The sequence below is a fragment of the Gopherus evgoodei genome, chromosome 9 (assembly GCF_007399415.2).
Source record: "Gopherus evgoodei ecotype Sinaloan lineage chromosome 9, rGopEvg1_v1.p, whole genome shotgun sequence".
NCBI lineage: Eukaryota > Metazoa > Chordata > Testudines > Testudinidae > Gopherus > Gopherus evgoodei.
In genome coordinates this window covers 37377718-37390919 of record NC_044330.1, presented here as the reverse complement: position 1 = coordinate 37390919, position 13202 = coordinate 37377718, and the positions used below count along the sequence as shown (strand labels likewise).

The 13202-nt window shown below is 40.8% G+C and overlaps 1 protein-coding gene across 1 annotated transcript; it reads right to left on the bottom strand.

The window, feature by feature from the left end:
* Positions 1-1926: 1926 nt before the first annotated feature.
* On the bottom strand, positions 1927-11258 carry LOC115657647 (putative coiled-coil domain-containing protein 195). The gene is made up of 3 exons (XM_030575718.1): positions 11033-11258; positions 8969-9230; positions 1927-2059 (listed from the first exon to the last, which is right to left on the bottom strand). The coding sequence occupies exons 1-3, from the start codon at positions 11256-11258 to the stop codon at positions 1927-1929; spliced, it is 621 nt and encodes a 206-aa protein (XP_030431578.1).
* Positions 11259-13202: the final 1944 nt, after the last annotated feature.

Genomic DNA, 13202 nt, shown 5'->3' with positions numbered 1-13202 from the left:
TACTTGGTTTGATGAATTTAGTCTTTTTCCATTTATATTTGATGAGCAGCCCACGGTTCTTGCAGATGTATTCATTATTCAAAATCATTTGCCAAATAATTTATACAAATAATTCTTAGTTTTTAGCTTATACACATGCAAATCACTGTCAGCATGCACGATCTGACATTTAAATTCAAGCTGTGTTGGTTAACTTTGGTTGAGCACACTGGTCATGAGGCATTGTTAGTGTTCTGTGGCTTTGATTCAGGAAAGCACTTAAGCGTGTCCTAAAGTCTCACTGGTTTGGGATGCTTTCCACATTCCGAGTCTGACTGGATGTACACTTAGAATCTAGTTTCTGGTGAGAGAAAGCTTGTGTTTGCAAATGTAACAATTCACTTTCAGCAAATATTTTCTAAAACTAGCTGTTCATTAGGCTGTCCTGCCACTAAACTTATTTGCAGGCATATTCACAAATCATGAACAAATGGAGTCAAAAGGAAATCAGTTTTTTATTAGAGTGACTATCTGTGGAAAGTTTTTGAGCTATTCACCCAGTTCTACTGGCAACATTACAAAGCAGCTATACTGGATCCAAACGGAACATGAAAAATAACATGAGCAGGGAGATCACACAATCTCATCCCAGTGAGAATATAAAAGTTTTTCTAAAAATGACAAATTAAACTTTAAAATTTCAGAAATGAGACATGGTGAGAAACTTTTTTACAAGAACACGTTTAGCTGAATGTAAATTGATGGAGCAAACTCTGTCATTATTCTTAAAATATTCAGATAAGTATGTTGTTTAAGTGCAGTCAATTGGAATAAATTCCTTCTGTAGCCACATACTATATTAATCATGTGTGTGTGAACAGCTCCTCTTCGTGCTTATGGTTTGTGATATGCATACGCCTGGACAGTATATAGAGAAATAGGAATGTATGTGCAATATTTCCAGTTTGTAAATATTTGTAGCCAAATTAAACAATGCTTTGGCAATGTCTATTTCTTTAAATAACTGGAGCTGGGTGAATAGCTCACAATAAATAATTTACTTGATGAGTTTTTCCTCTTTTCCTTGTCATGAATTGTCCCCCGTTCTCTTTTTCTCACATTTTCTTTGTATTTGAAGTTATTTGCTGAATATTTTCAGCAAATAATTCTTGATCTGGAGCTTGTTCATAAGTAATTCACTGCAAGCATTTGATATTCAGAATTCCAGCTGTTCTGATTGAACACATGGTATGTTTCTGGTCTCTGATCAGATGAGCATAACTTAGAATCGGGCTCTTAATCGCATTTTCATATTAAGATTTTACATGGTTTCTATTCTCTCAATAGTCGCTTAATGCAATTTCAGTGAACATTCCTGTCAGCACCTCATGTGCTAGAATATTCACAGAAAATGAGTAAAAAAAGAATATTGTCAGTCAAGGTGTAGGTCTATAAAAATTCAAATGAATGTTAACATATTATTCTCAACATAGAAGCCCAGCTATATTTCTATTATAAGGTTTTACAGCTTCATACACAGAAAAACTCGCAGGTTCTTTAACTCTTTCTATTTTGTGATTTGCAATATATATTTTTCTAGCAATGGGAACAACAACAAAACATAAGAAATAGTGTTGCATGGTAATGGTGACACTGCAACAAATGCTATTTAAAAGTAGTTCTAGAGGTATGTGGATCTTGCAAAAATATACCTGGTGGTGGTATATTTGTTACCAAAGAGTTTCAACATAGTATACAGGCTTTTGACAGGTTTTGTCATGGCTTCCATTTCCTTCCTAAACAAAAGGTCAGTGACCTGGAACATAGTCTTAGTGAGTCTCTGGAGGCATCCTGCCAAAGCACTTTGCAGAAACATAACCTGACACGCAGCTATCATTTAAGGCTAGTGTATCTCAAGAATCAATGTGCCTTTAAAAATTCACCAGCTCACATATCTTTTTCAATTATGGTGCTTAACTGTTTTGTGTCCTGATTTTGTGAGTATTTGAAAGAACCTTGATTTTCGGAATAAGATGACATGTCCATTGGTAACAGGAACCTAACTGCCTTTACTTTACCCCTAGAGGAAAATGAGAAAGAATTATGAGTCACTATGAATGTACAGGGTGTACAGAAAACAGTGAGAAAAGGGAAAATTCCTCAAGGCTACGTACAACTAGTATGTCTACAAAATGGCATACAGACGTAGTGAACAAATGACTGCGTCATCTGTCAGGTGTGTGCTCCTCATACCTGTGTGTGTTCATACATCTGCATATTCTTTCAATGGTCGTACATTTGTGCACAGAAAGGTCCAGCTACTGAAAGCATGCAGACAGGTATAAAATGTTTTAAGATACACAGACAGATTGAACTTCCAACTACATATGTGCATCCTCAATTTTGTTCACACAAGTGAATACCCGTGTGATACAGCATGGCCAGAGGGCAGCAGGAGAGGGTTAGAAGGGAGCCTTATTCCCTGTAAGGGGAAGAAAGTTTGCTATAGATTAACTAGAGCACCTGACGCCAATTAGAGCACCTGCAGTCAGTCATGTGATAAAAACCCCTGCTTCAATCAGACGGTGTGGGAGTTGGAGCAGAAATAATTGGTGTTGGAGCAGAGAACAGTTTGAAGGGAAGCAGAGGACAGTTTGGAGAAGTGCTGCGGTGGGCTAAGAAGTCCTAGACCCTAGGTAAGGGGCACCTGGCTTGTGCAAAGGGAGGGCAGGAAGCCCCCCAACAAGATGAAGGGCAGGAGAGGGAGGTAGCCCAGGGGAAGGAACCATCAGTTCAAGTGGTTCACCAGTATCCTCAGGGCCCTGGGCTGGGACCTGGAGTAGAGGGTGAGCCCAGGTCCCTTCCTCTCCACTCCCCTCCTCTAGGACACTAGTGGGGCAATTAATATTCCAATTTAGGGGCAAGAAATGGCACCCTGAACCCCTCCCCCCAAAGAAGAGAAAGTGCAAGACCCATCATAATAGTGCTGGTAAATTTGCCACATGTGGTGTCAGGTGGATCAGGTCAAACAATTGTGATCAGGGGTCTTACCCTCCATATACTGCCACTCATGGAACCTCTGGGCTCGCAATGTCGTCGTTACTCTGGATCTGGCCAGGATCTCTGACGTCAGCTGGGGGTAATCTGCTGCAGTCTCTGCAGCCATATCGTAGTACACCTTCTGGACCTCCCCACACAGGAATGGGGCAAGGATACCAGACCACTGATCTCGGGGCCAGGCCTCCCGCAGGGCTGCGCTTTCAAAAGCCAGCAGGTATGCCTCCACATCATCCTCCTGTGTCATTTTCTGTAGGCAATGGATGGCTCGTATGGTTCGGGTTCCTTCACAGTTGCAGTTCAGTTCCATAAGGACCTTCATTTAGTTCACCATGTCTTTTAGCAGGGCCCGGTCCTGGGCAGCTTGACTCATCAACAGATGATTAGTCTTCTGCTGCATCCAAGTCGCCTCCTGTTGGGCAGTTGATTGGATCTGCGTAGCCTCCTGCTGGGCCGCGGTGGCTTGTATTAGGGCCTTGACCACGTCGTCCATCTTAAGGACAGGAGGGTTTTGGCCAACCCTGCTTTAAGTCCCCAGCGTGCAAATCCCACCTCTGACACCACGTGTGGCAAATTGCTGGCACTATTATGATGGGTCTCGCTCTCTCTCTTCTTTGGGGGGGGGGTTCAGGGCACCATTTCTTGCCCCTAAATTGGAATATTAATTGCCCCACAAGTGTCCTAGAGGAGGGGAGTGGAGAGGGAGGGATCTGGGCCCACCCCCTACTTCAGGTCCCAGCCCAGGGGCCCTGAGGATAGTGCTGAACCACTTAAACTGACGGTTCCTTCCCTTCGGCTACTTTCCTCTCCTGCTTTTCATCTTGTTGGGGGGCTTCCTGCCGTCCCTCTGCACAAGCCAGGTGCCTCTTACCTAGGGTCTAGGCCTTCTTAGCCCACTGCAGCACTTCTCCAAACTGTTCTCTGCTCCAACACCAATCCTTTTTGCTCCAACTCTCACACTGTCTGATTGAAGCAGGGGTTTTTATCATGTGACTGACTGCAGATGCTCTAATTGGCTTCAGGTGCTCTAATTGGCCTCAGTTGCTTTAGTTAATCTATAGCAAACTTTCTTCCCCTTACAGGGAATAAGGCTCACTTCTAACCCTCTCCTGCTGCCCTCTGGCCATGCTGTATCACACCCGGTAGAAATTAAAACATACCCCTTCAAATGTTCAGAAATTAGACATCTGGAGAATAAACGATCAAGTTCTCTCTCTCTCCACCCCCTAGTCCTTTGCTGCAAATGCCACCTTTCATCTGTCCTTCAAGGTAACAGAAGAAAAGAAAATAATGAAAACTGTAAAATGTTTTTTCTCCAATAGTTATTGTAGGATAAAATATGCCCCAGAGCAGACGTCCTGAACAACTCCCTTTGCTCTACTTAAATTCAACCAAAGCCTTGCATTATGGGTGAAATTCATCTCTATGGAGAAGGATACCATCAACACCTATGAACCTCTTAAGTCCTACTTAAGTTTTCAAAATAGGACTTATGTGGTGTATAGTCATTGTGTGGGCCCTGTGCATAGACCTGAATGTTACCCTAAGGGCTTACATCACCTTTAAGTGGTGCAAAAGGTCTCATGTGAGCCTTCTGCACTCAGATCAATTTTATGAGTTAAAGATCAGAGGGGTAGCCGTGTTTGCTGCTTTTACAGATCCGGACTAAGAGTCCTGTGGCACTTTATAGACTAACAGAAGTTTTGGAGCATGAGCTTTCGTGGGTGAATACCCACTTCGTCTGACGAATGTCATGCATCTGACGAAGTGGGTATTCACCCACGAAAGCTCATGCTCCAAAACTTCTGTTAGTCTATAAGGTGACACAGGACTCTCTGCTGCTTTTACATGATTTAGAGTAATTTTGATCATACAAGCTATATTGCATTATGCAAATAGCACATAAAAGCCATGGCTTAATGGCATATAAAGCACATGGTTATTACTTGTAAGCTAGAGTGATCTTTCAACTTGTGTATTAACCCCCTTCCTGTAACTTGTACACAGATGGAGAATACATATATCATGGCAAGATGAATGCTAAGGGCTAGGGGCTGTGCCATTTAGGCACTGCCCTGAATATGGGATGCTGTGTAGATGGATTGACCCAGATGCTGCTTGATCACAGTTTGTACCACAAATGTACAATCACTCCCCCAATCTCTGGAGTGCAGGGCAGTATGCAGACCTTTAGCATGATGCAGCCTTCTCTTCCTGCTCTGCCCTTCCCCACACACTTTGGAGCAGTGTGCACATGGGATTGGACCTCAAGTCAAGGTTTGCTTCTGCAGTTTAATAAAGGGAACCGTTTTTATAACCTGCTCCATGTGTGGCACTTTGCTGCAAGTCAGTGGAAAATCTGCACACGCGTGCATGCAGAATGGCACCTGTGAATGATTCTAAACAGGCTTTTGTATACTTGGTAGTTTTACTATAAATCCAAGAGCCATGAGAATCAATAAAACATCTTCCAATGAGTCTTTTGCTTTCTTACAGTAAACTATCATATTTGCTTTGTAAAATGTCTATTTTCCAGTACTGATTGAGATCTGTGGATCAAAAGCACTATTTACATGCCAAATATTAAAGTTTAGTCACAGTATTATTAATTTTTACAATGAATTGCCACACCAGATAAGACAAAGTCTAGTCCTCCCCAGTCCAGCACCTTGTCTCTGACCATACTTTCAGAGGAAGGTGCAAGAAACCCCCATGGTGAACAATGAATGGAATAGCTTGTAAAAATTATGCATAATTAGTTCGTGGAACTCAGTGCCACAAAATATCATTGATACTATGAGTGTACTAGGATTACAGAAAGTATTAGACATTTACATGGGTAGTGGGAACGTCCACAATCATGGCAAAAACATTAAAAAAAATAAGAGACAAAGCTTTGTGATTCAGGGCATAAGCCAATCACCAAACTAATGGGGGTTGTGAAGAAACTTCCTCATAAGTTAAGATATTCCATAATTGTATTGGGGGTACAGTTAAAGACTTAGGCCTACCTGAATAAGCCCCTCAAAATGAAACAGGCAAAATTGCTGACAAGGCTTTCTAATAATTTACAAACATATGTGCTAACTTTGAGCAAAAGTCCCCAAAAACATATGTTTGGAAAAAATAATTATATACTGACATTAGGGCACGTTGTTCCTCATAAATTTCCTATTCAAATAAAAAAAATTTCAGGATGCTACATATGTACTGAACTATGATACAAAAAGATGGACAATTGCTGAATGGTAAAAATGAAGCTAAATTTTGTTAGTTTAAAGTTACTAGTTCATGACAATGTATGCTGCATGGTAAAAGGATAATTGAGTTGTGTTGATGATTTGTAATAACATAGAATGGAGAATGAAAAACAAACTATGAAAGTTTTGGTAAATTTGTAAGTGGGTATGTGGAATGATAGATGACATAAAAGGGCAAATTAATGTATACAAACCAAATGGACAAGGGTCCAAACTGGAGAACACTGGCCCAGAGATAGAATTGACCACCATGAAGTAGAGATCCTCATTATCCCCTGGAATCCATTCACTTGGGCCCCTACCTGTTCCGTCTTATCTTATTGTCTGTCATATGTATATGATCAGAAATGATAAGTGACAATAACTTTGTCAGAACATTTATAAATAAAGGCTAAAAATTGATTAAGCCTAAATTGGGTGGACTTGTGGACTCCGTTTCCCATGCTACAATTGTTTCCTGCGACTTCTTTTGAAACAGCCAGCATGGACTACTGATCAGAGATAGGATACTATACTAGATGGACCATTGCTCTGAGCTGGTATGGAAGTTCCTATGTTCTCAAAAGCAGTAATAAAATAGTCAATACTACTACTTTGACTAACAATTAGTTATAGAGTAATTTTCAGCCATGGACCCCAAAGCATTTGTTAAGAAATATATATTTTTCATCTTTTCCTTGTCACTTCATCAAAATGTTCCCTTTTTCTTAGATTATGAGAAAGGGTAAATATCTTCTCTATACCATTCATTGTTTTGTGCACCTCTTTCATGTACCCACTTATTCATATCCTCTCTAAACTAAACAGCCACAGGGTGAACAGTTCAGAAATACTTAAAAGTCCCACTGACAAGAGCCTAAGTCACAACTGACTTTCAGTAAGACTTAGGTTGAAATCAATAGGAGATGCCTAGGCACTTTTGAAAATCCCATAGGTGCCTAGGTGCATCTTTAGGTACTGTGACAAAGCTCTGTCCTTGTCTCCATGGGTCCTGCATTTCCTGACGGATTTTGCTAGCCTCAGAGGCTCACTGTGACCCTTCCCTTAACCCTTCTCTCTCTAGAGACAAGGGTCACAGTGTACTGAGCCATTTTCATCATAAGCCAGCGAGGGAGGTGAGGAGAAGCTATCCTCCCTTGCACAGTCTCTGTTGTCTCTCAGTCTCAGTGATTAATCAGGGGGCAAAGGTGGGGGAGGGGGAGCCTGGGCCCTCCCTCTACTCCTGGCTCCAGCCCAGGAACCCTAATAGTATCAGCTATGGTAGCTGACCTTTTAGCAACAGGACATGTACAATTCCCTGGGCTACTTCCCCACAACAGCCCCCACTTCCTCAAGCTCCACTTCACCCTTACCTCAGGGCCTCCTTCCCTGTACCTAGTATGGCGTATACAGCTCAATCTCTCCAACAGCACAACTTCTCACAGCTCCTGACATACACACCCACCTGACTAACTGGGAGGCTTTTTAACTAGTTTCAGCCAGCCCCTGATTGGCTTCAGGTGTCCCAATCAACCTAGCAATCTCCATTGCCTTCTGTAAAGATCTTAATTGGCCCTAGGTGTCTTAACTGACCTGGAGCAGCTGCCATTTACTTATCCTGGTACCAGGGATTTGTTTAACCTGGGGCTAATATCTCTATCTCCCACTACTTTTCTATAGCCATCAGGCCTTGCCCCGTCACAGTACATAAATACCTTTTAAAAAATTGGTCCTAAGTGACATTTTAAAATGGGACTTATGCACTTTGTGTATTTTACCACCGGACTTTTTCAGCCTTTCATACATACACAAGGCTTTCTGTGCTTGTAGGTATTTTTGTTACTCACCTCCAGACTCCTAGTTCTACTATTAATTCTTTTTAGCATAGGATGACCAGAACTGAACATGTTATTCTAGCTGAATGCATTTATATAATGACATTATAATATTTCCAGTATTATTTTTTATTGTACTCTTTAGCTATCCTAACTATTTTTGTGTACATTTTTGATTGCTGCCTTATATTGGAGTGGTTTTCACTGAGCAGTCGATAGTGACACCCAAGACTTGTTTCTGAGCAATTATAGTTCATTTAGTACCTAGCAAAGTGTACGAGTAGTCTTCTTAAGGTGCAAAGTCAACCTATAATGCTTCACATGACAGGGAAGAATAATATTATAAAGTTTTAAAAAATTTCCTTATGCTTTTCATTCAAATAGAAAAATGTGGCTTATCTTGTCAGAACAACACACCAATCTACAAAACTCCCATTGATTTCAATGGTGCCAAAATGTCACCTTTTTTTTTATTTGCAATTTGTATTTTTAGTTAGGCGGGCAGTCCTGCATTGAAACCAATAGGAGTTTTGCCATTCACCTCACTGAGAACAGGCCTAGGCCCCTTATCCGTTACAGAATTTCCCCCTGTGCCTCACATACATTTCACAAATTATCCTCAGAGTAAAGAACTTTGAATTCAAAGAAATACCCACATTTATTATCAAATCAAGTGGAGGTAACACTGCTAAGCTACCCATACTTTAAAGGTAGGGTTACCAGATAGCAACTGTGAAAAAACTGGAAAGGGGTTGGGGGGTAATAGGTGCCTAAATAAGAAAAAGTCACCAAAAAACAGGACTGTCCCTTTAAAAATGGGACATCTGATCACCCTGTTTAAAGGTAAATATTACCTACCTGCACTTATAAACATGCTCTTGAAAAGATCTCCTTTTGCTAGAATTATTGCTGGAGAAACAATCGGCTGGAATTTTTGCAGATACTTTTTCTTCTTCATTGGTTAGTTGCATCACCGAGGAGCCTGCTGGTGGTTTGACAATTCCCTGCACCTCTAGGATTCTGTTACTTGGATGTCTCTTCTCAGCTTTGTGGTGTTTGTGTCCAGAAAAAGATTGCACAGGGGAAGAAATGGAATAGCGCCTAACAATCATACTATTACCTGTGTAGCAGATACAAAATCAGAGTTAAAATCAAATACCCGCATCTGCTTCATAGACTTTTAATATATGGAAACTAAAAACCAATAGCAAAATGATTAAGTCCTGCATGATAAAAAAAAAAAATTTGAGGAAGATTTTCCTAAGCAGAAGTGGCAGTTAGGAGCACTTGGTCATGGAGAGTTATGTGCTATTTGTGCTATTGCTGGGTCGCTGGGACTACTCATATGAGTAACTGGTGATCAGTAGGAGTATGGGGTTCAGAATCTGGCCCAGAGATACACAGCTGTTTAAGCACAAGAGCAGGCCATGAACCCTTATGTTTGGAATGATGATGCCATCTGACTGTGTGTAAATTTTATTAACAAAGTTTAAGATTTTATTTTCAACATTAACAATATCTGAGGTGGACCAAAGGGGTTAAACACACTCTTCTTTGAAAACACTCCGTGCCTTCAAGAAATATAGATGTGGGGAAGCAGGGTAGCTGGAAAACTTCTTGCTCACCAATTCAAGCCCCTGAAACAGCAGCTAACTATTCCCAAGCTCTTTCCCAAATATGTACCCTTTTAAGGGCCTGATCCAAAGCCCTTTGAAATACTTTGGAGTCTTTCCATTGAGTTAAATGGGCTTTGGATCAGATCTTAAGTTATTCAATTCCTTGCAGTCACCAGTTGTACTTAAACACATTAATATCCTTTGACCCCACCACCTACACCACACCTTTCCATCAATTTATCTCCTTATATTATTTTTATGTATGTTCTTCCTAACTTAAACCTGTGCTCTCTAGGGGTGCTTCATCATGGGCCTGGACCTTAGCCCGTCAGGTGGTAAACAAACCCTGCTGGACAGCGACCTCTGAAAGGGGTCATGTGGAGAATGTGGTGACACAATTATTATTATTTATCTATACCCAGTCATGGATTAGGGACCCACTGGGCTAAATACTGTGCAAACATATAATAAAAAGACGATAGGCCTTAGACATTTTTGTACAAGGACCTGCTCCTGCAAACCCAAGCATAAATGTGTACAGTATCCATTTCTACATATTTGTATGTCAGCAAATGTACCATCTTTTGCAGTAAATCCTGCTCAATTAACTCACACAGGTGAGTTAACTCACACACTGACATCAGTAAGACTACTATAGATAAAGAGCATCAGGCGTATTTGGGCTCTTTTCTGATGAAATGAGACAGGATGAAGTGTTCTTATTGTCATTCTCTCCCTCTTGCATTCAGGTGCACACAGAACATACCTAGCATAACACATATTGGGCACGATTCTAACCTCACACTGATTTTTACACTGGCTTCAGTGGAGTTATACCTGATTTGTCAGTGGGTAAGTGAGGTCAGAGTCAGATTCATTGCATATATTGTTAATCCTATTGTGCCTAAAAACCCCAGTCAGGGGTAAGGGCCCCATTGTACTAGACACGGAACTAATAAACACCACACAGACAGAGCCTTCCCCAGAGAAAGCACAATATTAGGCCAAATCTTACTCAAAGACAGTGGAGCTATTCAGTGGGCCCTGATCCAGCAAAGCACTTAACCAAGTGCTTGACATTGAGTACTTGGGCAGTCACTGAAGGGCTCAAAGTTAAGTCCATGTTTAAGTGCTTTGCTAGATCAGGGTCTTGATGAAGGCTAGAGGGTTTCACCCACGTTGGCGAAGTACATAATAATGGCAGATTGCCAGTCTCTGTAGGTAAATAACTGCAGAACTTTGTGATCCTTGAATGAAAGCTAAGTGCAAAGTAATAATACCAATAGCAATCGTGACTCTTCAGTACCTTTCTGTTCCTGCAGTGCCAGAGCCGAGCTGGCTGAGACATTCCTACGCAGGGCCATTGGAGAAGTGACCCTCTCTTCCCCTGAATCAGTGAGGCTCCTGGCTTCCTCATGTCCACATTCTCCACTTGCTCCTTCCTCCCAGTTAGCTGTCCTCTGTCCACTGAATTTCAGTTCTATCCGAAGGGCCCTATTTTCTCTCTCCAGCTTGTTGATCTCAGAGCGCATTTCCCGGATGACCTGCATGAGCTGCGTGTTTCCCTCCATGACCCTCTCCCTGCAGCAGGTCCCCAGCTCCTCCCCAGGCAGCTAAGGCAACAGCTGCTTATACAGAGGAGAAACCATTAATCCAGTGTGGCAGGCTCATCCTGTACTTAAATACATATGAACAATAGGATCCCTCTTTGCCATCTTTCACCACCAGGAGAGCTTGGATTAAGCTGTCAAACTCTTCAGAGAGCCCAAATGATTTATTCATTCAGGGTTTCATTTTTCACGACTGAGCTTTTCATTTTGTCATTTACTTTTACACAAGTCAATTACATTTCCATATTGCAGCATTATTAGAAAAACTTATGGGTAAGATCCAAACAAGCATTCCTTTCCCTTCCACTTACCTCAAGCCATCACTTTAAGTTTTCCTCCAAGAGAGGAGTGTTTCTCCAGCAGGACCCTGGAGATCTGTTTCCTCATCTGGTTTCTAAGGGCCACTGAATGCTTCAGATACACACAGGAGGGGTTTGTCTGTGCATCAAAACAATTAATCTCTTCACTGCCACGTGGTGAATTATTTATTTCTGCTTTCAGCATTTGGCAACCTCTCACTTCTCAGAGAATTAAATTAAAATTCCCACTTAGAATTAAAACAATAAAACAAACAAAATGCTCCCAACTCAAAGTACCACAAGCTGTTATAAAACAGCAGGCAAACTAAAGTTATTCCTGACAGGATAGTCTGTATTTCACTACCCCCTCGCTACTCCTTATTGTTTGCTTTGGGAAGTTTGCCTGAACAAAGCAAGGGCAATGTAAGGAGAGACAGATCAAACATGAATCTTACAGTAGAAAAGAAACACAAGACTTTGCTCTGCTTTCATTACTGGTCCTTAAAGCTGTTTCTCTGCTAGAAATAAAAAGCTAAAACCTCATAAAGCGCATTGTGAAACATCAATTTTCCTTCCCTAATTTTACATTAATATTTAAACATTAGAGAACTGTCAAACCTTCATGAAAACATTTAAAAATCCTTCTACTCTGAGATAATTCTGCATCTCCTCTAATTTTTATAACTAAGGAATGTTCAGAAGAAAATAAGATCTTTGGCCCAGATGCAACCTACTGCTTAAGTTGACTAACCAATGTGATGGAACTAGGCTGAGTAAAGGGTATAAGCTTTGTGTTGTAGCCAAAGTCTACAGAATTTTTCCATGATCTGAAACCACATACGTGATGGTTTTGACAAGTTTTCTCTTAGAGTTTGTGTGCTCTAGAATTTTTTACCACACACAGAGCTGACAAAGCTCCAATTGTCTGTAAAAGCAACATTTGCTCCTGTAACAAACTACGGCTTCATGAATACAGGCACCATATTCCTCAGTGAGACTGGACCCATAATGTTCAGCACTAAGAGAACAAACCCTTTCAATGAAAAACAGCCTTAACAGACCACAGAATCTGATCCTGTTGTATATAAAGCACCCTTCTTTTCCAGCTAGAAAAACATAGCTGTGTGTTTTTCATTGAATCACCATTGAACAGCTAAGAGCCATTGAAATCAAAGGATGGAGATTTTCAAACTTGAACTAGTTTCCAAAACAGTTCCAGAGATTCCAAGAACATTGAATTGCACAAGATTTTACCCACTTTCAATCAAAGTCACAGCTTGCTCTGCTGAAAGTGAATAGCTAAATAACACAGACTATGAAGTCTTGGCATGTGGGAGAAATTTAATATCTTCACAAAAAAATTGTCTTTATTTAACCAATAGGAAGGTCTTTGGTGTGTTCTGTATGTGTTAGTGAAGTGTATGAATTTCTTACAAAGTAGATTTGTACAAGAAAGGACACAAGGAAAAATGTACAAATCTTACAATACAGCTTCATTAAAAATCCAGGATAAACTAAATTTTTATTCTGAAAGGCACAGAGATGACTTGAAAATATATAATATCCC